General features: G+C 44.4%; 1 protein-coding gene across 1 annotated transcript in view; it reads left to right on the forward strand.

Moving 5' to 3' along the window:
• Positions 1-16565, forward strand: part of LOC108802882 (potassium voltage-gated channel subfamily C member 1-like) — a 21589-nt gene extending 5024 nt beyond the window's left edge. The window contains exons 2-4 of the mRNA XM_018574736.1: positions 987-1920; positions 13791-13979; positions 15012-16565. Of these exons, the coding sequence (XP_018430238.1) occupies positions 987-1920; positions 13791-13979; positions 15012-15061 (1173 nt within the window). The 3' untranslated portion in view covers positions 15062-16565. The remainder of the gene's footprint in view (positions 1-986; positions 1921-13790; positions 13980-15011) is intronic.
• The last annotated feature ends 6351 nt before the right edge of the window (positions 16566-22916 follow it).

Genomic DNA, 22916 nt, shown 5'->3' on the forward strand with positions numbered 1-22916 from the left:
TCTCTCTCTCTCTCTTTTCTCTCTCTCCTTTCTCTTATCTCTCTCTCTCTCTCTCTCTCTCTCTCTCTCTCTCTCTCTCTGCTGTCTCTTCTCTCTTCTCTCTCTCTAGTCTCTCTCTCTGCTGTTTCTTCTCTCTCTCTGCTGTCTCTCTTCTCTCTCTCTCTCTTTCCTCTCTCTGCTTTCTCTTATCTCTCTCTCTCTCTGCTGTCTCTTCTCTCTCTCTGTGGTCTCTCTTCTCTCTCTCTCTCTTTCCTCTCTCTGCTTTCTCTTATCTCTCTCTCTCTCTGCTGTCTCTTCTCTCTTCTCTCTCTCTAGTCTCTCTCTCTCTCTCTCTGCTGTCTCTTCTCTCTGCTATCTCTCTTTTCTCTCTAGTCTCTCTCTCTCTCTCTGCTGTCTCTCTCTTCTCTCTCTCTGCGGTCTCTCTCTTCTCTCTCTCTGCTGTCTCTTCTGGCTGTTCTTTCTTACCTGCAGCTTCACAGGTCTCCTCTCAGGTGCGGTGTCCTGTCCTCCTGCGGTGCTCGTGTGGCTGAATGTGCAGACTGGGACTGGTGTCCCGCCCCTTCTCGAGGTGTCCCGCCCCTTCTCGAGGTGTCCCTCCCCTTCTCGTCTGCAGCATGTGATTAATTCAGCCGCACGAGGGAGGACAGGACACAGGTCAGGGAGCCGATCGCCATCTACCAGTGTTGCTTTGCGATCGATCTAATGGGCGCCCCCGTTCTATATGCTATGCTGTACATTACATAGTTCTGACCTCTAAACTCTATAGATTGTGTTGTGAATTGCATTGTCCTGACCCCTGCATTCTATACGCTATAGATAGGGCTAGCAAGGTGTTCTCTTCAATTCCCTGACTAGATCCCACTTGTTGGTTAGCTGGAATATTTGTGGAATATGAAAATAATATTGTAAAAACAAAATCTTAGAAACAACTATGAGAATGCCTAGAGAAAGATTTGCTAACATTTCTCTTTTCTTTCTTCTTCCAGTACGTGGCATTTGCCTCGCTCTTCTTCATTCTGGTCTCCATCACCACCTTCTGCCTGGAGACTCATGAGCGGTTTAACCCCATCAAGAACAAAACTGAGATTGAAACAATAGGAAATGAGACCCACGAACGTCACTACAGGGAATCGGAGACAGAAGCCTTCCTGACCTACATCGAAGGGGTCTGCGTGGTCTGGTTTACATTTGAGTTTCTCATGAGGATTACTTTCTGCCCAAACAAGGTGGAATTTATCAAAAATACTTTAAACATCATTGACTTTGTTGCCATTCTGCCTTTCTATCTGGAGGTTGGACTTAGTGGCCTGTCTTCCAAAGCTGCTAAGGATGTCTTGGGCTTCTTAAGAGTTGTTCGATTTGTGCGAATTCTTCGAATTTTCAAGCTGACGAGGCATTTTGTAGGCTTGAGGGTCCTAGGACATACCCTCCGTGCTAGCACAAATGAGTTCTTGCTGCTTATCATATTTCTGGCATTGGGAGTTTTAATCTTTGCTACAATGATCTATTATGCTGAGAGAATAGGTGCTAATCCTAATGATCCTAGTGCCAGTGAACACACACACTTCAAAAATATTCCCATTGGCTTTTGGTGGGCTGTCGTCACCATGACCACCCTTGGCTACGGAGACATGTATCCTCAGACGTGGTCAGGCATGCTTGTGGGAGCCCTATGTGCTCTTGCTGGTGTGCTGACTATTGCAATGCCTGTACCTGTCATTGTGAACAATTTTGGAATGTATTATTCCTTAGCTATGGCTAAGCAGAAGCTACCAAAGAAAAAAAAGAAGCATATACCACGTCCACCCCAACTGGGATCCCCAAATTATTGTAAATCAGTTGTAAACTCGCCACATCACAGTACGCAGAGCGAAACTTGCCCGCTCGCACAAGAGGAAATTTTAGAAATGAACAGAGCAGGTAGGAAACCGCTTAGAGGAATGTCCATTTGATCACCATCATCTATTCCTTGTAGTAAATTAAGAGTCAATCAACCTTCTAAGTAGAAAATGCTGAAGGCATTTATCCATTGATGGTGCCATATCACACATTGCAGGTTATGTGTGAGGAGGATCACAAGATTTCTGGGATGTGTACGCTGAGTCAGTAGAAGTTTTAGGTTAGGCGACGCTTATTTTTCATAGCTGGAAAGATATACGCAAACCAAGTGATCAGTGCTACACAGGAGACTCTGGGACTTGTGGAAAGGAGTTCACCTCCTCCAACAATGAGCTGGGTCAGCTGTACAGATGCAGAAATATGGAAATGATTCAGTGATCAAAGCATGACCACAGTAGAGAAATGAGACAGATCATTGCAGGTAGATCTGTAGCTTAATGTATTAAAGCAGAACAAGCGTCTCATTAGGAGCCAAATCTAGCTGTAATCTAGAAATGTTACTCTTCAGCATGTGAGGGCATCTCATACACTATACTATGTGCCGGAATAGCGCTGGCAAAGGTGAAATCATAAGCATAGTAGGAAGACTTGTCTAATATCTCTTCTAATATGACAGAAAGGCGATAGCAGTGCTCGCTGTGTGACAATCTGATCCATGCCAGCAATATGCCCAGTAGCAGCCAGTATGGAGGAGCATGCATTGTGTGTCATGGCTAGTGGCTATTTCTCCAGTCCTCTCAGTTTTATGAGATGTTTTCAATGGGGCTGTGATCTGATCATTTCCCCATGCTCTACCTCTACCTGTGGAATATTGTCCTGGGTATTAATGGAGAACATATGGAAACCAATACAGTGATGAATTCCATGAGCTCGTCTGGCACTATGTATGCAGACAGACAAATGTAGGCTCTGTAGGTCTGTGCATATATAGACATATACAGATCATACACAATTCTCTATAGTAGTTCACCAGCAAACATGCCTTTCCCAAAAATCGGAGAATGTACTGGGAGTCAGCAGAATTCTTACTGTATAATTATCTCAACTTTTTGGCAGCAAATTGCAATCAGTAATTCAGCTGTTCTCTCTTTTGTGTTTCCATTTCATGCATGCTGACCCATAATGTGGGAACAACAAAGCCAGCCAGAGTTTTTCTGTTAATCTTTCCTGCTCCCTGTAGGGGAAATTTTTAAATGCAGAATTTGTGAATTGGATATTAATTGAAATCAATATCTGACACTCACACGTACTGTACACTATCACCAGGCCCTTCTGGGAATGTTTAGTGAAACTTTGTTTTTCCCATATCAGAAATTCATCAGTTCATGTCATCTTGTTCTGTAAGATCTGCGTCTATTATGTGCTTTTTCATACAGATATAGTCATTTTACTCCAGGGAAGAAAATGATTGTCGGCAGTATTAGCTAGGCATAGGAAGAAAGGAAAACATCAGAATGAATCTTAGATATTAAATCACCACATGGAATACATCATGATGATAAAGGAATTCCTAGTGCATGTTACTAACTGCATTATGTGATTCATGTGAGATTACTGTGCCATAGCAGGTGGGGTTACCCAATACACCATACTATATCCAAAGGGGGTGCCCAGACCTGATGGGGGTGCCCACTGCACCATGCCAAGTAGGGTGTGCCACCGATATGTGATATACACCTGGCCCAAACCCGCAGTACGTCAATCACACGTGACTATATGCCGTTCAGAAGCAAGGACGTGGTGATACCACTCTCAGCCTCACCCTGCACAGAGACTTCCCAGCTTGCAGTTAACAATTTTCAGACCAGCAGACTGAGAGCAATCACCACTAGGGTCGGTTAACTCCACAGTTAACCCTTTACAGACCAAATGTTCACTGCCACCACATACTTAAATGGAAACACGGACCGGTCCCAGCAAGTGCTGTGACACTTCACAAAAAAATCATCATCATTTCTGCTTTGGAACTCTATCTCCCTTTTAGGGATATGACCACCAAGGTCTACTGATGAATACCATGTAGCCAAAAGGCTAGTAAGTGGAACATTTCCACAGTACATTGTAATACTATGTCACTTATATCTCTGAGTAGATCTAACATTGCCGTCCCATAATTCTACAAAAATATAAATCCACATTTGTCTGCTGCCCATATCCCTTTTATTGCAATAGAATTCATTTTCTTCTAGAATGCTTCCACTAAACTGATGGATCTCTGTTGGCTTTTCATAATGTAATGGACAAAGGCATGAAAGTTAGGAGAACAATAACGAAATTGGCAACCCCTCACACTTCCCCATTGATATTGACAATTCAGCAGCATGACCAACATTAATGCCTGAAGTGATCACATCAAATATTGCCATGTTATCATTTTCATGATTATTATTTAAGCTTTTAAAGCCCCCTCCCAGAATGAATCTGTCACGTATGTCACACCTGTTGGGGATGAAGGGGTTGTGGATCGCAACTGCGGAGGCTTCTCAGTCAGTGAAACCCTGGTTTCACTCTCAACAGCAGGGTTCACCTTGCAAATATGTGAAACGTTACCTTCCATCTTCTTTTTGAGGAGGGGACAGGTAGCGACAATATGGTCTGGAGATGAGCAGTACAAACAAAGGTTGCGGGCTCTTCTCCTCTCCTTTTCGACTTGAGATAACGGCCCCAATGGAGGGTCCCAGGAGACAGCAGGCGTTCTGGCTCAATAGTGGAACGCCATGCTGTCTCGTCTGGGCTCTTATATAGTGCTGTACTGTTTGGGGAGGAGCCGCCGAACGGATAGGCGCACTTCCGCGTTCCAGAGTGGAACGCACCCGGCCTTCGAACCCGGAAGTGACGAGCGGGCGTTCCACCGTGGAACGCAGCGGCGGATCCGAGATGCGGCTGGCTCCCGATCATCAAGGTATACGGCGGTGGCCGTTACAGAATCATCCTGAAATGTTCTATGATCAAATCAAGTGTCTAGTACAGAATAATGTCCGGTAACTACATAATGCCTTAAAAGGTTAGGTGACTTATCTCTGCACACCTTGTCTGCTGAGAGGAGTTACGCCTTTACATTACATTCTAGTGATATGGCCGCTGCTCGGGGGCCAATGTTGCCGAGTCCATTAGAACAACATTCATTGACTCTGCAACCCTCCAGTCTGTTTAAATTTTTTTTTCCTAGCTGGAAACCTGGAAAATGTCAAATGGATTTGCAGTGAGCGTTCTTAGGTGGGCTGCATTACTGCTGGTAACGCTCATTGACACTAGTGCCATGGTGATAACCACACCCTCTGTAGTGCTATAGATTATAGGGTGCATGTCTTTGACAGCCAGGCTGATGACCACTTGGTGGGATGATGCAGGGCATTGTGAACCCACAGCTGGAGGGGAGCCAATGAGCTATATTTCCCAGACAGTCAAAATACAAGTTATGTAATATCCATTGAAATGTGAAGCTGAAATGGGGCTTTTTTATATTCAAATAACTACTCGAGTCACTGCCATTCCAAGATACCTGAGGGGGCGACATTTCCTAACGATCGAAGATTCTCAGAATCAGTAATAAAGAAAATAAAAAAATCATGCATTGCCATTGAAGACCGAGCTCATGTTCCCAGGTCCTCACAGGGCAGCTTTCTGTCCTGTTCTGTGCTGCCCTTCACAATGTACTCTGCGAGGCAGAAATGGCCCCAGATCCAGGGTTACCAGGTTTAAGGGGCAGGCAGATTCCACAGGGGCCCCAGCTCTGAAGTTACCATATACAGTCTACCAAGAGGGGAAGGTGTAGGTGGATTCCACATGGTCCTGAGCTCTAGGGTTACCATGTACAGTCTACCAGGGGGAGGGACAGGAAGATTACAAAGGGGTCTTAGCTCCATGGTCCCAATAAATAGTTTACTAGTGGTAAGGGGCAAATATATTCCACAGGGGTTCCTGCTCCAGGCTTACTACCCTGTTTCCCTGAAAATAAAACACTGTCTTATATTTTTTTTGCCCACAAAAAACACACAAGGTCTTATTTTCAGGGGATGTCTTTTTTTTTTTAATGTGCAACAAAATGTACAACAATCCAAAGTTATCTGGTGTGACTCCGCCTGCTCCCTGCGTCGCCACAGCCTTGCTTTCTACAGCGCCGGCTTCCTTTGCCATCAGGGACAGCGGTACCAGTGGTGCAGCGGACAGTGGACAGTGAGGTAAAGTACGGTATCATTTACCGGTACACATTACAGTACAGTACCATGACATTAAGCAGTGCCTTCAGGGGGACAACAGTGGGTGAAGTCTGGTACTGGAGTGCTCCCTATCACTGCGCTGGCCGGAGGGAGTCCCCTGTCATCCGCTTAATACAGTATGTCTCTGCAGGCTGATACCATGTCTCCTGCTCTTCAAGTTCCCCCTCACATGCTACCACCAAACTAGGTCTTATTTTCGGGGTAGGTCTTATATTCGGGGAAACAGGGTATGTATAGTTTCCCAGGGCTAGAGGGCAGGCATATTCCCCAGGCCCCAGCTTCGGGTTTACAATATACAGCTTATAAAGGGGAAAGGTCAGGCATATGTTATATTGGGTCTCTATAAAGTGGTATTACAATTAGCAAACAGGTTGCATGTGGTCTGTATGAAAAATAGTAGATGCGGCACGGCACAACAAACGCGCACCTCACTGTGGCTGTCACTTGTCACATTTGAATAAAGTTCTGAAAAAACAAAATTCACAGTGTGATGTGCCGGGATCAGCGATCAGCACTGAGCTGGACATCATACACCATCTGCTGTGCGATTTAGCATAGTGACTGGTGTGAAAGGGACCTCAGTGAATGCGTTTTATGGGGATTGTAAGGTGTGGTGTAGAATAGTGAACAGGTTGTACTCGTTCTGTACATTGTCATATAGAATAGCGAGTGGATTGAATAGTGTCTGTATGTGTGTGGTGCAGAATTATTAGACGTGTTGTATGGGGTCTGTATGTGTGTGGTGCAGAATTAGTGAACGGGTTGCATGGGGTCTGTATGTGTGTAATGCAGAATTAGTGAACGGGTTGCATGGGGTCTGTTTGTGTGTAATGTAGAATTAGTGAACGGGTTGTATGGGGTCTGTATGTGTGTGGTGCAGAATTAGTGAACAAGTTGCATGGGGTCTGTATGTGTATAGTGTAGAATTATTAGACGTGTTGTATGGGGTCTGTATGCGTGTGGTTTTGAATTAGTGAACGGGTTGCATGGGGTCTGTATGTGTGTGGTGCAGAATTAGTGAACGGGTTGTATAGGGTCTGTATGTGTGTAATGTAGAATTAGTGAATGGGTTGTATGGGGTCTGTATGTGTATAGTGTAGAATTATTAGACGTGTTGTATGGGGTCTGTATGTGTGTGGTTTTGAATTAGTGAACAGGTTGTATGGGGTCTGTATGTGTGTGGTGTAGAACTAGTGAATGGGTTATATGCAGGGGCGTATCTGCTGTGAGGCAGACAAGGCATTTGCCTTGGGTGGCAGTTTTTTAGGGGGGCTAAAAAAAATGCTGCCCCCAAAACAGTTAGGCAGCCGGGTGGAGGCGGTGGGGGAGGAGTCGGAAGATGCAAAGGCGGAGGCAGGGCAGCCTTCAGAAATTTTGGGGCCCCTTACACGGCTTTAGGCTGGGCCCCCCAGTTGTGCACCGGACTCTGGCCTTAGTTGCGCGCCGGACTCTGGCCTTAGTTGCACGCCGGACTCTGGGCTTAGTTGCGTGCAGGTCTCTGGGCTTAGTTACGCGCTGGACACAGGACCCACCTGAGACCCCACACAGCCCAACTGTAAGTGACCCTGCAGAGCAAACCATACATGCTGCACAGCTAATCTGAGACTCTCTATGGTGGGCTCCGCAGGGGTCCAAGTTGGGCTGGTTGGGGCTGCATCTCTCTCCCAGCTCCTCTTACCTGCTCCTGCTGCTGGTGCCTGGCCTCCTCTGCCGCCGGACTGGCCGGAAGTGACTTGATCCCCCGCTACCTCCGGGCACTCGCCTGCGTCGCTGTCAGACTAACTGCGACGCAAAATCAATGTATTTATCTCAAAGTGCCAACACTGAAAATAACTTTAGTATTGCGTTGCAGTTCGGGCGACCGGTATCATCACCGCCTCAGACAAGATGGGGAAACGCACACATTCAAATATTTATACATTCATTAACCACTTGCTGCCCGGAGCAATTTCATACATGTGCACACACATGATGATAAAATCTGAATTTTTGGGTAGAAAACATTTGATTAAATGAACACTTTTTAGCTTACGAGTTTATGTAAATAGTTTGTTAGCTTCTAGACTGCGTTCAGTAAAAGAAAAAAATGGACTTTCAGGATGTCTTATGTTATATTTTTGGCTGTACCATATACTGTATATACCCATTGGGTGACTTTCAGAGTCAGACTCTACAACAGTGTTTACTTTTATACACATGAATAAGATTAAAATGATTTCGGTTTCACAGCAGAAGAAAACCTCTGACATAATGAAGTAACACAGGAGGTATTTTCTGCTGAATGAACACAATAATAAGTTTAAATATCAGCCCACTACTGTGCTTCTATAGTGTAGAATAATACTCATGGTGGGATAGAAAGCTTTCATTAGAGCAGGATAAATGAACATTAGTAGTAGCAGTGAAGAGGTTGAACCGGCATATACAGACACGCTGCAAGACTTATTCTCGTACCAGTACTATAAGGTACAACCAAAGGAAGTTCTTTGAAATATTGCAGACAAGTAAACAATGTTATTGTATGGAGGCTTTCAATGTAATCCTTCTATCAGCACGGGCAATACCTTCACCCCTAATCACTCGTCATCACCCCAATAGTAGAATTCCTACTTATAAAGAATTGGATTTTCTCCTGCAGGAAGCTATTTGATTGTGTTCGGCTTACACAGCAGCCGGTACATAAAATGCCCTATAGGAGATATTATCACCTGAAAACAGTAACCCACAGAAAATGGGCCCTTTTCTTGACCCACAAAACACAATGATCATTTGCTAAATCAATTATTCTCTCTGTTACTGTTCTAGACATTTGCTTTGCGTCAAACCTCTCGGAAACCGAGTAAGCAGAAGGCCGATAATATGTGAAGGATTTATTTTTGTCAAAAAAGTAAGATAGAAAATTAGCTTTGGCCTATTCACATTCCCAGGCAGTAGCTGATACAATATAATTAAAGCACTGGCAGAGCTACCAGGGTCACAGCGGTCGCAATTGCGACCGGGCCCTGGCGTTCCGCCTGTTGGGGGGCCCAGCGAGGAAGAAGAGGGCCCCCCGGAGATAGTGCAGCTCCTTTCCTGCCACTCTGCCACCCGCAGCATGTATGGGCAGCTGTGTGGCGGGGCTGGAGAGGCTGTCACTTGTCCAGCAGAATGTGCTGCTGGCACCGCCAGGCACCACATTCTGTAGTGTAAGAGAGGATCCTCTCCACTTAGCCCCGCCCCCTGGCCGCTGAGACACGGAAGAAGGTGCTGCAGGACAGGTAAGGTAAATCTGGACCGGGAAGGGGGGGGCGCAGGGAAGTGTGGGGGGGGGGAGCTGCTGGTATTCTGCATTGCTGATTTTTATTATAATGTATTGCTTAGTTACAAGTCCCAGCAATGTATTATATTTTTAAGTAGGGATACACCACTGCGAATATAGTACTCATACTCGTGAAAATGCCCCGATACTAAACGCAGATACCGGTGTTCTGTCGAGAACGCCGACGTAGTCGAATCTGCCGACCTCAGCATCCTGCGTTTTCGCACAGACTAGTATTATCGAGGAAAGCGGGATTTATTTAGAAAGTATTTAGTATAAATGGTTATTTGTTGCTATTAATAATATTCCATCATTTGCCACCATGCATGCCATATTATTACCGGTCACAATGAACAATTACAAACAAATACTTTGTAAATAAATCCCGTCTGTAGTAAGCGCAGATACTGGGTCAGCATTTTCCACAGAACACCGGCACTAAAATTTTAAACAAGCGGCTGTCAGAGGTCCCGCGCTTGCTGGGGACCTCTGCAGGTTCCAGTTACGCCTCTGAATTAAAGTAACAATAAACTCAGGAGTTAAACATTAGAAATGCATTTGAGTATGAACAACAATGTATTTTACTTGTGAATCACTGGGCTGTAGAACTCTGTGATAAGGGTGATATGGGAGAGACTCTGTGATAGGGGGGATATGGGAGAGACTCTGTGATAGGGGGGATATGGGAGAGACTCTGTGATAGGGGGGATATGGGAGAGACTCTGTGATAGGGGGGATATGGGAGAGACTCTGTGATAGGGGGGATATGGGAGAGACTCTGTGATAGGGGGGATATGGGAGAGACTCTGTGATAGGGGGGATATGGGAGAGACTCTGTGATAGGGGGGATATGGGAGAGACTCTGTGATAGGGGGGATATGGGAGAGACTCTGTGATAGGGGGGATATGGGAGAGACTCTGTGATAGGGGGGATATGGGAGAGACTCTGTGATAGGGGGGATATGGGAGAGACTCTGTGATAGGGGGGATATGGGAGAGACTCTGTGATAGGGGGGATATGGGAGAGACTCTGTGATAGGGGGGATATGGGAGAGACTCTGTGATAGGGGGGATATGGGAGAGACTCTGTGATAGGGGGGATATGGGAGAGACTCTGTGATAGGGGGGATATGGGAGAGACTCTGTGATAGGGGGGATATGGGAGAGACTCTGTGATAGGGGGGATATGGGAGAGACTCTGTGATAGGGGGGATATGGGAGAGACTCTGTGATAGGGGGGATATGGGAGAGACTCTGTGATAGGGGGGATATGGGAGAGACTCTGTGATAGGGGGGATATGGGAGAGACTCTGTGATAGGGGGGATATGGGAGAGACTCTGTGATAGGGGGGATATGGGAGAGACTCTGTGATAGGGGGGATATGGGAGAGACTCTGTGATAGGGGGGATATGGGAGAGACTCTGTGATAGGGGGGATATGGGAGAGACTCTGTGATAGGGGGGATATGGGAGAGACTCTGTGATAGGGGGGATATGGGAGAGACTCTGTGATAGGGGGGATATGGGAGAGACTCTGTGATAGGGGGGATATGGGAGAGACTCTGTGATAGGGGGGATATGGGAGAGACTCTGTGATAGGGGGGATATGGGAGAGACTCTGTGATAGGGGGGATATGGGAGAGACTCTGTGATAGGGGGGATATGGGAGAGACTCTGTGATAGGGGGGATATGGGAGAGACTCTGTGATAGGGGGGATATGGGAGAGACTCTGTGATAGGGGGGATATGGGAGAGACTCTGTGATAGGGGGGATATGGGAGAGACTCTGTGATAGGGGGGATATGGGAGAGACTCTGTGATAGGGGGGATATGGGAGAGACTCTGTGATAGGGGGGATATGGGAGAGACTCTGTGATAGGGGGGATATGGGAGAGACTCTGTGATAGGGGGGATATGGGAGAGACTCTGTGATAGGGGGGATATGGGAGAGACTCTGTGATAGGGGGGATATGGGAGAGACTCTGTGATAGGGGGGATATGGGAGAGACTCTGTGATAGGGGGGATATGGGAGAGACTCTGTGATAGGGGGGATATGGGAGAGACTCTGTGATAGGGGGGATATGGGAGAGACTCTGTGATAGGGGGGATATGGGAGAGACTCTGTGATAGGGGGGATATGGGAGAGACTCTGTGATAGGGGGGATATGGGAGAGACTCTGTGATAGGGGGGATATGGGAGAGACTCTGTGATAGGGGGGATATGGGAGAGACTCTGTGATAGGGGGGATATGGGAGAGACTCTGTGATAGGGGGGATATGGGAGAGACTCTGTGATAGGGGGGATATGGGAGAGACTCTGTGATAGGGGGGATATGGGAGAGACTCTGTGATAGGGGGGATATGGGAGAGACTCTGTGATAGGGGGGATATGGGAGAGACTCTGTGATAGGGGGGATATGGGAGAGACTCTGTGATAGGGGGGATATGGGAGAGACTCTGTGATAGGGGGGATATGGGAGAGACTCTGTGATAGGGGGGATATGGGAGAGACTCTGTGATAGGGGGGATATGGGAGAGACTCTGTGATAGGGGGGATATGGGAGAGACTCTGTGATAGGGGGGATATGGGAGAGACTCTGTGATAGGGGGGATATGGGAGAGACTCTGTGATAGGGGGGATATGGGAGAGACTCTGTGATAGGGGGGATATGGGAGAGACTCTGTGATAGGGGGGATATGGGAGAGACTCTGTGATAGGGGGGATATGGGAGAGACTCTGTGATAGGGGGGATATGGGAGAGACTCTGTGATAGGGGGGATATGGGAGAGACTCTGTGATAGGGGGGATATGGGAGAGACTCTGTGATAGGGGGGATATGGGAGAGACTCTGTGATAGGGGGGATATGGGAGAGACTCTGTGATAGGGGGGATATGGGAGAGACTCTGTGATAGGGGGGATATGGGAGAGACTCTGTGATAGGGGGGATATGGGAGAGACTCTGTGATAGGGGGGATATGGGAGAGACTCTGTGATAGGGGGGATATGGGAGAGACTCTGTGATAGGGGGGATATGGGAGAGACTCTGTGATAGGGGGGATATGGGAGAGACTCTGTGATAGGGGGGATATGGGAGAGACTCTGTGATAGGGGGGATATGGGAGAGACTCTGTGATAGGGGGGATATGGGAGAGACTCTGTGATAGGGGGGATATGGGAGAGACTCTGTGATAGGGGGGATATGGGAGAGACTCTGTGATAGGGGGGATATGGGAGAGACTCTGTGATAGGGGGGATATGGGAGAGACTCTGTGATAGGGGGGATATGGGAGAGACTCTGTGATAGGGGGGATATGGGAGAGACTCTGTGATAGGGGGGATATGGGAGAGACTCTGTGATAGGGGTGATATGGGAGAGACTCTGTGGTAGGGGTGATATGGGAGAGACTCTGTGATAGGGGTGGTATGGGAGAGACTCTGTGATAGGGGTGATATGGGAGAGACTCTGTGATAGGGGTGATATGGGAGGGACTCTGTGATAGGGGTGATATGGGAGAGACTCTGTGATAGGGGTGATATGGGAGAGACTCTGTGATAGGGGGGATATGGGGTGATATGGGAGGGACTCTGTGATAGGGGTGATATGGGAGAGACTCTGTGATAGGGGTGATATGGGAGAGACTCTGTGATAGGGGTGATATGGGAGGGACTCTGTGATACGGGTGATATGGGAGGGACTCTGTGATAGGGGTGATATGGGAGGGACTCTGTGTTTCAGGTACAAATATGTATAGTTTAGGGTCATTCAGCTGCTCTGTGCTTTACATTTCATATTCAAAACTATCAGAATCCTCATATTAAGCTTCAGCGACATCTGATATCTGAATACAAAGAAACAACTAGAACGGATTAAAGTTTTTGTTTACATTTTATTTTACAATTTCATGTCTCTCTCTCTCTCTATCGCACACAACACGTCTCTCTCTCATACACACGTGTCTCTCTCTCATACATGTCTCTCTCTCATATACACATCTCTCTCTCATATACACGTCTCTCTCTCTCTCACACACACAGCTACTAGAAGCACATTTCCTGTCCATGTTGGTCCCATTCTCTGCAGGGAATCCGCCTTTGGTTGTATGTTGTAGACATGTGTGGATTTCTATGTAGCAGACCTCGGCACACTTCCTGCTCCTGTATTGTGACAAAATCCTGAAAAGAAATCCTCGTTAGTGTGACACAAACGTGAAATCTGTCTAACGCACAGATACGATTCTGGCCGATTAACGTATATAGTCCATCATTAGTCCGGTCAGCAGGACGTGGTCCATGGTCTGTCAGTGCCAAATCCTAATTTCTTTACTGTAATGAACAGTGTTTCCAAACGACTTCTTATTATATGTTTGAAGATTCCAAACTGAATGGAGAGGTGGCCAAGGCTGCATTGGCAAACGAAGACTGTCCCCACATAGACCAGACAATAACGCCCGATGAGGGTCTGTCCTTCACCCAGTCTAGCACTCGGGAGAAAGGCGGACCCTACTTTCTCCTTTCACCTGAGGAATATCCGAGCCGGCCCGATGGAGGAGTAAGAAAGGGTAGGTAGACAAAGATAAAAGCCGCATGGTGTCATTGTAGGAACATAGTCCTCGCACTTCCACTAGACAGGCTCTCAGGTAATGCTGCATTTCTGTATAGAAGAAGTATACATTGTTACACATGTGTGCCATGGAATTAGACTAGAGACTGTTACACTCATATCCTAGCTCCATGGAGATGCAGCCTGCAAACTGTCATTGGAAGTCGATGATGCCTGGCTTGTTTACATGCATAGACACGCGCACACACACGTACATGTGTAATTGGCCCATAAAGGGAAAACACAGAGATACATACACACACATACATATACACGCACAGCATTACAAATAGCTTTATGATTACAAAAAGGACTTATATGATGCATATGGACCCAGCACATACGTATATGATCCACATTATTAATCACTTCAAGAAACAAGGTCAGTGTAAGAAATCAGTCTTTTTGGGACAATGTTTATGTCAGCTCTTGTTAAACCATTAGATGTCTGTTACAAACATTGTTATTGTTCTCATGATCCGATTCCATTGTCTGCCAATTTGTGCCCTCTGCATGTGTAAGCAAGAAAAAAACTGCATGCCGTAGCTGCAAGCAAGTGGGTGGTATCACTATGGCAACAGGAGGGCCTCAGGCAGGTGGACCGCTGCATGTGGAGCCTTAGATTGCAGCTGCCTTTCCACAGTTGCCCATGCAATGTCACAGTATTGCTTGCATAGCATATCAGGTGGTGTCATGCAAAATTTGAACACTCGATGGAATTGTGTCTCTGTTCAACCTGGCTAACGATGTAAAAGCAGATATCAAGGGAAAAAGCAATGTACGATCTTCCAGGCAATACTCAGGTGGCTCTAATGTATAGGGAGATAGTGCAGTGGAAACTAAAGAGTAGTCAAGCATGTCCATTATTAACTGTTGATTTCCTGTCAAATGCTGGGATTCTCAGTGTCTATAATGAGGAATAGCAGCAAATCTGTACTGTGTGCTACATTGAAATATCCTCTGTGACTTTCATCTTGTAATCTCTCCATAGTTTGGCTCCGCTGGATATTGTTGCCAAGTGATACGACTCTCAGCATGTAACACTGCATGGGAATTTCGCTGAAATGGCTACACTGTTGACTTCATTCTTAGTCCATTCAACTTTTTGATCCACTGCTGTACTTTGCATTCCATCTTCCTAATGAAGTTTCTAAAAAAAAAGTCATACCTATAATAACTGGGAATGTAATAGAGCGTCCTCCGGTGTCTGCATCCTGCACCTCGCCTTCTCTCTTCTTCTCTATCCCATCCATTTGTAGCATGGATCAGTATCAGAGAATGGTCTAAAAACATTTTTAATCATTCTTAACTTCATATGCTCCAGTATGTTACAGTAGCATCTTTTCGGGCATGGTGCTACTGCTAACCACTAACATAGTTGAAAATAGTGAAAAATGACCAGATGTGCGCATTACATTTTCCAGGTGGGCCATATGCTGCATGATCTCAGTATATAGGAAAAAGGGGCAATGCACCAAACACAATAGTGTCTTGCTAGTATGATGCATTTCTGTTGGCTAACATTGGATTTTACTGGCTGCTGACATATTGGAGACAATTGAAGAAGCGTTATTTCTCAGGATATTCTTTGAGCCATAGGAACCCTGCGAGAGTCTGCCCAAGCACAGTAGGATGAATTGATGCATGAGCACCTGTTAAAGTAGAAAGCAATATTAAGGTGCAATGAGTTTCTGCTGACTGCATGGACATATTAACTTGGCTCCATTGGAGAAGATATGGCTGCCTCTGCATGTGGCTCACCTTTATTTCTTCTCTCTTTATCAATTCTCATCAAGCTTGAGTTAAAAGAAGCTGGAAGAGTTTTAAGTATTGATTGTATTCTTTACAGGCATGTTTTTGCAAAGAGCATCTTGTCATTGCTAAATATGCAAACAGAGGCAGCCATGGTGCCCTGAGAGGAAGTGCTGGAGACGTTACACTCACCCGGACCCAACCTCGCATAAGGACAAACATATCTACGCCGAGCAGGTTATTACAGGACTCTTCCTCGAGGTGTCGGGTGATGTTAACTGAGATTGATGCAAGCTTTTTCTACGGCTAAAATGTAAAACTGTAGAGGAATCTCTTATTTATTTAGCATGAATTGCATGATGTAAAAAAAAGCTAAATTAAGAAAAATAGAATTGCAAAATTCTGTTGACAAATCAAAAAATACATCTATTTTCTTTTAAAGCTCTTTACTTTTACATACATTATGTAGCAAAATGTAAACATTTTAAACTGTAAAATGAATTGCTCTGGGTTGCTTTTTTGTACATGGACTAAAGCTTGCACTCCAACTGGCACTGGTCACATTGACCAGGTCTACATATGTACATCATGAATCACAAGACAAGGACCCATAGCTTGCTGTTTCCATTGGCATGCTCGTGAACAAGGAACCAGCATCTGACTTGACAACACCTGGCTTCTACTGACTGTCCATCTGAGGTTCTATTGTACTTATCAATGTATAGAGCAACATGAATATCCCTCAAAAGATTGTTCTTATTAAATAATCTATATGGATATAAAAAGAACAAAATGTGTGAATTTAATGCCGGGACTTGATGCATAAAATCAGGAAACATTTCTGTCAAAATGAGAACAAAGAACCGCATTGTATGCAATTTCATATGCCTGACGCAAAGATGCATGTGCAATGTTATGCAAAAACGAACGTGCATGAAATAAATTTTCTATCATGGTTTTACTGCCTGCTCTATACACAAAACTTCCTATGAATGCTTGTGGAGCTTGGAATGTTGAAATGACAAAGTAATACTTATTTTGTTTAAATGTTTTTTGCAATGGATTTTGTAGAAATGTCAGAATTTGTGTTACCAGGACAAACTAAGAATTAGCACACTGAAAATCTTTACTTCTTCTTGGACATTGTGCTCAGACCCAGGTAATTTCTTCAAATCCTTTTTGATCTCTCCAGTGTTGTTACTGCTGTGTACAGGTAAGATATTATCACCATAATTAATACATTGCCTTTTTAGATAGAAAATATTTACAAATCATCATGTCCATAAAATAATCTACCCCAACAGTTTGTTTACTCTTGCACTGTACAGGAGAATTTTGAATAAGATATGGCCTCACTACATACAGTCATTTATCCAACTGTCCATCCAACGCCACCGGTTTATTGACCAAATACATCCTAAATATAGATCCATTTATCCAACTGTCCATCCAGAGCCGCCATTTATAGACCGGATACATCCTAAATATAGAGCCATTTATCCAACTGTCCATCCAGAGCCGCCATTTATAGACCGGATACATCCTAAATATAGAGCCATTTATCCAACCGTCCATCCAGAGCCACCATTTATAGACCCGACACATCCTAAATATAGAGCCATTTATCCAACTGTCCATCCAGAGCCGCCATTTATAGACCCGACACATCCTAAATATAGAGCCATTTATCCAACTGTCCATCCAGAGCCGCCATTTATAGACTAGATACATCCTAAATATAGAGCCATTTATCCAACCGTCCATCCAGAGCCACCATTTATAGACCGGATACATCCTAAATATAGAGCCATTTATCCAACTGTCCATCCAGAGCCGCCATTTATAGACCGGATACATCCTAAATATAGAGCCATTTATCCAACTGTCCATCCAGAGCCGCCATTTATAGACCGGATACATCCTAAATATAGAGCCATTTATCCAACTGTCCATCCAGAGCCGCCATTTATAGACTGGAGACATCCTAAATATAGAGCCATTTATCCAACTGTCCATCCAGAGCCACCATTTATAGACCGGATACATCCTAAATATAGAACCATTTATCCAACTGTCCATCCAGAGCCGCCATTTATAGACCGGATACATCCTAAATATAGAACCATTTATCCAACTGTCCATCCAGAGCCGCCATTTATAGACCAGATACATCCTAAATATAGAGCCATTTATCCAACTGTCCATCCAGAGCCGCCATTTATAGACTGGAGACATCCTAAATATAGAGCCATTTATCCAACTGTCCATCCAGAGGCCATGAAAATGCAGACACGGGTAAGCAGCTGTTCTTATGTTTTGGTTTCATTGATTTTTGTCTTCTGTTTTTGTTTGTTTCTTTCCTTTCAGTATTCCCTACCAACAGCAGGCTGAGTCCTATCTAGAAGTTTAGATACTTCAATTATCTTTCTTTACATTTCAAGCAATATTCCCACCTTCCATCTGCGATCCCAAGACTGTCATGTGTGGTACCTTTTTAACGCTACAGAAAACATCCATTTTGGCTTTGGTAGGAAGTGAAGGCTTCTCCAACTACATACATGTCAAGGCATTGGTTTTCAGTAATACTAATAGAGGACACCTGTAATGGTATCTGTGCATCCTGAGCTCTACACATGGTAATGCGGCTCAGCAAAAGGTAAACGTTCCAGGTTTAAGCTCCATCTCCATCCTTGCAATACCTCTGTACATTCATTTCAACAGTGCAAGGTTCCTTCAAACCTGGGGCAAAGCGATGAAGTAGAGGGGGAGGATTTTTGAGTGAAGGACTCTAATGAAGGGGTAGATGGAAATTCTGCAACTGAGCAGACAGCTGTCCCAACCATTCATTAACTGGTTACATTTCACTCCTCTCCTCTGACACATGGTGAAAATCTTCCTCAGTATTTTTATGCTCCATTACTATTGAACAAAAATAGTGCTGATCCTGAAACAAAAGCTTGGGTTAAAGAAGAATTTTCAAGAGTATTAAAACCAATTAAATCTGCATATTCAAGAGTGAATAGCTTTCTTTGCCTCTCTAATGAAATACTAAAGTATTGTGAAGAGAATCTCTTCCTTAGTCCTTGTATTCCTTCCTGTCAGCTAATATCAGTTGTGGGTGATACTATTGTAGAGCTCCCTGTTTAGTGAGCATGCCTCTGGGGTGGCGGATACATCTGGGTGATGAGTCCGTCACTCTTCAAATCCAAACAAGTGGTGGAACAGGGGGACTGGGTGCAAGTCTTTAAGTCTAGGAGGCCAGGCGGAGGATGCCGTGGCCCACTACAATGCAGAGGCAGTTAGGATAACCCGGTCTGGGTTATCGTGTTTATGTTTAGTGACTAGCTGTCCGACATACCGCCTGTCCCTGCATTCCTAGTGACAGCGCTTTTCTCAGGCTCACGCATGGGGTCAGCAACAAGCTGTCAATTGTTTCATGAGGGACATCTTTAAAGTGTATCCTATCCAAAAAATAAAACTGTATAATATTAAAGTGCAGCAGTCCTTCGATGTGGTGTCTGCATTAGTTTATCATGCTTTATATCTCTTTATTTTCACCTTTGATCCTGTGAATAACACACTCTCTGTCCTAGGGTAACAATTCTCACTCCTCCACTCTATTTATGGTGGAGCCATGGTTTTCACTAAGGCTGGACTTTGAACATGTCTTTCTCTTTAATATCCATGACATGGGGGGTGGGATTAGTAGTTTACCGAGGATAGAAAACAGTGTTTTGCTTCAAGATCTTAGGGTTAGGGTTATTGGTATTGGTATTGGCAAGGTCACAGCATTTCTGGCTGGATTAACAGGTATTTTTTTGTAGTTGTTCTTAGCCTGCAAAATCGTAATGCAAGCATCATACATAAGGCTTGGTAAGCTGCAATATATTATTTGTTTTCTTTTGTCTTTAGTTATCCTTTACCGGAAATGCAACAACAGTATATAGGTTCTGACTTCATATATTCATCAAAGTGTGAAGTAAGAGTAACCAGATTATGCTTTTTCATGTTTTGGATATTGGGTTCTTTCTTCTTCTAAAACTTTGATTAACAAAGGCCAGGAATCTGTCCTTCTTCACTTGACTTATATCACTTATCATTGCATCGCCATTACTCATAGCTACACATTGTTTATTTACTATGACAGAGTGAATGTTCCTAGTCTAAGCTGAAGATACACACAGAGCCAATAGAGCACCATATCCATTCAGCTTCACCGTCAGCTGTTCTGGAAGTCTGACAATTGTCAGAATAGGTATGTTGTCTTCTAGCCGCGTCCACACATACCACGTTCATTCCACTCCCAAGATTAGACCGCATTGTCTACAGAAATAGAGAAGGCATAGATCAGCACCTGCCCATCTTTCCATGTAAAATCGGCTTTCACTATCCAGGTACGTTTCTATACTATTAGTTCTTGATAACAGATTAGTCAAAGTCCAAATGTCTGTACAAACAAAACAATCAAGTGATTAGACAATGGTCTCCTCTTGCAGTAAGTTCAGGGCCACTGACTACACAATTGGGTGATGATCATATGATGTAGAGGAGTCAGCGAGTGATCTTAGGAAAACTTGAAACAATGTCACATTGGAATGTGTTATACCTTCTACCTAGTGCCAAATGATGTTCAGATCTTCAGATAATCTGTGAAGGACTCATCCATTGGATATATCTATGTAATATACATCTCCTCATTAAGTTCTGACTTGTTTATTTTGGTTAATAATTGGGATAAAACACATTTCAGATGTACATCAGACATTCTGAATGGTCACAAAACTCTTTACTCCAAGACTTTGTTTTGCAAGTACCCCTGTTGAAGTATCAGAGTATTATTAGCATCCTGTATCATAATTATTGCTTGAACAACATAAAATTCACCAAACTCCCCAAGTTAGGGTTCCTCTCTCTATGTTGCTCTCTGGCATTCCCCTGGGTTAAGGTTCATATCTCCATATTGCTCTTTAGTGCTCCCTAGGTTCAGGATCCTTTCTCTATAAATCATCATCTGGCGCTCACAGTGTTGGAGATCCACTCTCTGCGTCACCCTCTTTGTTAGAGTTTTTCTCTCTCAATATTTCTCTTTCGAGCTCCCCAGGTTAGGGTTTTCCTTTCAATGTCATTTGTCAGAGCTCCCCTGGGTCAAGACTTCTCTCTTTGCTGATCCCTGGACCTCCTCTAAGTTTGCATTTTTAGAAGCCCTTGGGTCAGCATGCCTCTATGTGTCACTCTCTGGAGCTCCACACTACATTTGTTCTGTGCTTCTCTTAGAAGCGCCCCTGGTTAAGGATTCTTTCCAACATGGCTTTCTGCAGAGCCCCTGTGTTAAAGTTCCTCTCTGCGTTACTCTGGAGCTCAAGAGGCCTCTGCTCTCCATGTCACTCTCAGAAGCTTTCTTAGCGTACGGGTTCTCTTTCTGTGCCACTCTCTGGAACCCTCTGAGTTAAGGTTTTTCTCTCTCTGACATTTTGTTGAGCACCCCTTGGAAGGCCTTTTTTTGTTCTCGTCTTTCTGCAGCACTCTCTAGAGCTCTCCTGGGTTAGGCTTCATCTCACTGTGTCAACCTCTGGGCACCTCCTGTCCTGTACATGTTACTCCCTGTAGTCCTCCTAGGTTTAGACCCTTGTCAGTGTTGCAGTGTTCCAGTTTTGTAGATCAGGTTTCCTTCTTTCTTGCACTACAGCCTGGAAATCTTCTGGGTGACAAATTCTCTGTTTCAGTCTTCAGGTATCTCCCAGGGATTCCATTCTCAATGACAGTCTTTGGATCTCCCATGTCATCTCTCAAACTCTAACAGAGATTATCTTTCCTCTCTGTGCATCATGTAAAAAGGTTGAACTGTTCCTTGTTTAGCGGTTTGTAGTGTTCCCAGCCCCAGGAAGCCTTGAAATAAGAGAACAGAAACAATCCGTATGCAAAAACCTAATACTAGCAAGAAATGCACAATTCATGTCCAAACACACACCTATCAATACATTTTGTTATACTAATATTAAATATCCTACATGTATGCAGTATACATGTAGGAATCTAACATGTTTCCAATGTTTACATTTAAATATACAGTATATGTTATACTGTGTCATTCACTTGATCTATTGTACCATCTAGTGTACATAATATGCTGTGCCATCCACATAGTGGACTGTGCCATACAAACAACGCCATGCATCACGTACCATGTGATATACTGTACTATGTTAGCCTTATAATATACTCTATTCCTCTGCATGATATGTTGCACCATTCCCATAATAAACCATGCCACCTTCATGCAAACTACCATGCCATGCACATGATATACTGTGGTGCTGTTATAAGGTACCATGCCATGCACATGATATAGCATGCCATCTTCATTAAGTACCATGCCATGTACATGATATAGCGTGAGATGTAGATCCTATCCATGTACATGATATACTGTGCCACCTGCATGTAGTATACAGTGCAATGAACATTATACAAGGTACCATCTGCAATATGCTGTGCTGTTCCCTCATTCTACATTACTAATGGTAGGGACCCCTCTCTGTATTGTGTCTCTACTTCATCTCCTCAACCAAAGTTAGAACATTGTGTAAAAGGCTTGCAGCCAGCAAATTAAAGAGTCACTCTGCTCACATTTAGAATGCTTTGACTCTGGGAGAGTTCCCCTAAGGGCAGTGCTTCCCTAATGTATTGTTTCTTTGGTATAAATATCAGTCCGGTGTCCCGCAAGGCTTCACTCTTCTACTCTCCGGCTTTGAAAACACTTTATCTTGACATTTATTAACAAGTCATATCGAAATTCATTGAGCCAGCAAGAGGCTGATCTCCAGAGAGCTGCGGTACACATTCTTCCCCATAATCCTCCACATTGGCTGCAATGTGATACTCCAGCTGCCTGACATTCAGAAAGGTTAAAAGGAGAAGACATTCTACCCATCGTAATGTAAGTCCAACTTCATCAATGGAATACTGCTGAGAAGGACATTTCACCACTCCATCCTAAAATATGATTGAGGGCAGAGTGCTTGTGGCTAGTTATAGACTGTCCCCTCCTATGTACACTATACACATACTATTCTCTGAGCTCTCCATGGAATATATAGCCAAGATTATCCAACAAGGATGTGTAAAGGGAAGAAACTCATAGCAA

This window comes from Nanorana parkeri, unplaced genomic scaffold (genome assembly GCF_000935625.1).
Source record: "Nanorana parkeri isolate BGI_ZX_2015 unplaced genomic scaffold, ASM93562v1 scaffold3199, whole genome shotgun sequence".
Classification (NCBI taxonomy): Eukaryota; Metazoa; Chordata; class Amphibia; order Anura; family Dicroglossidae; genus Nanorana; species Nanorana parkeri.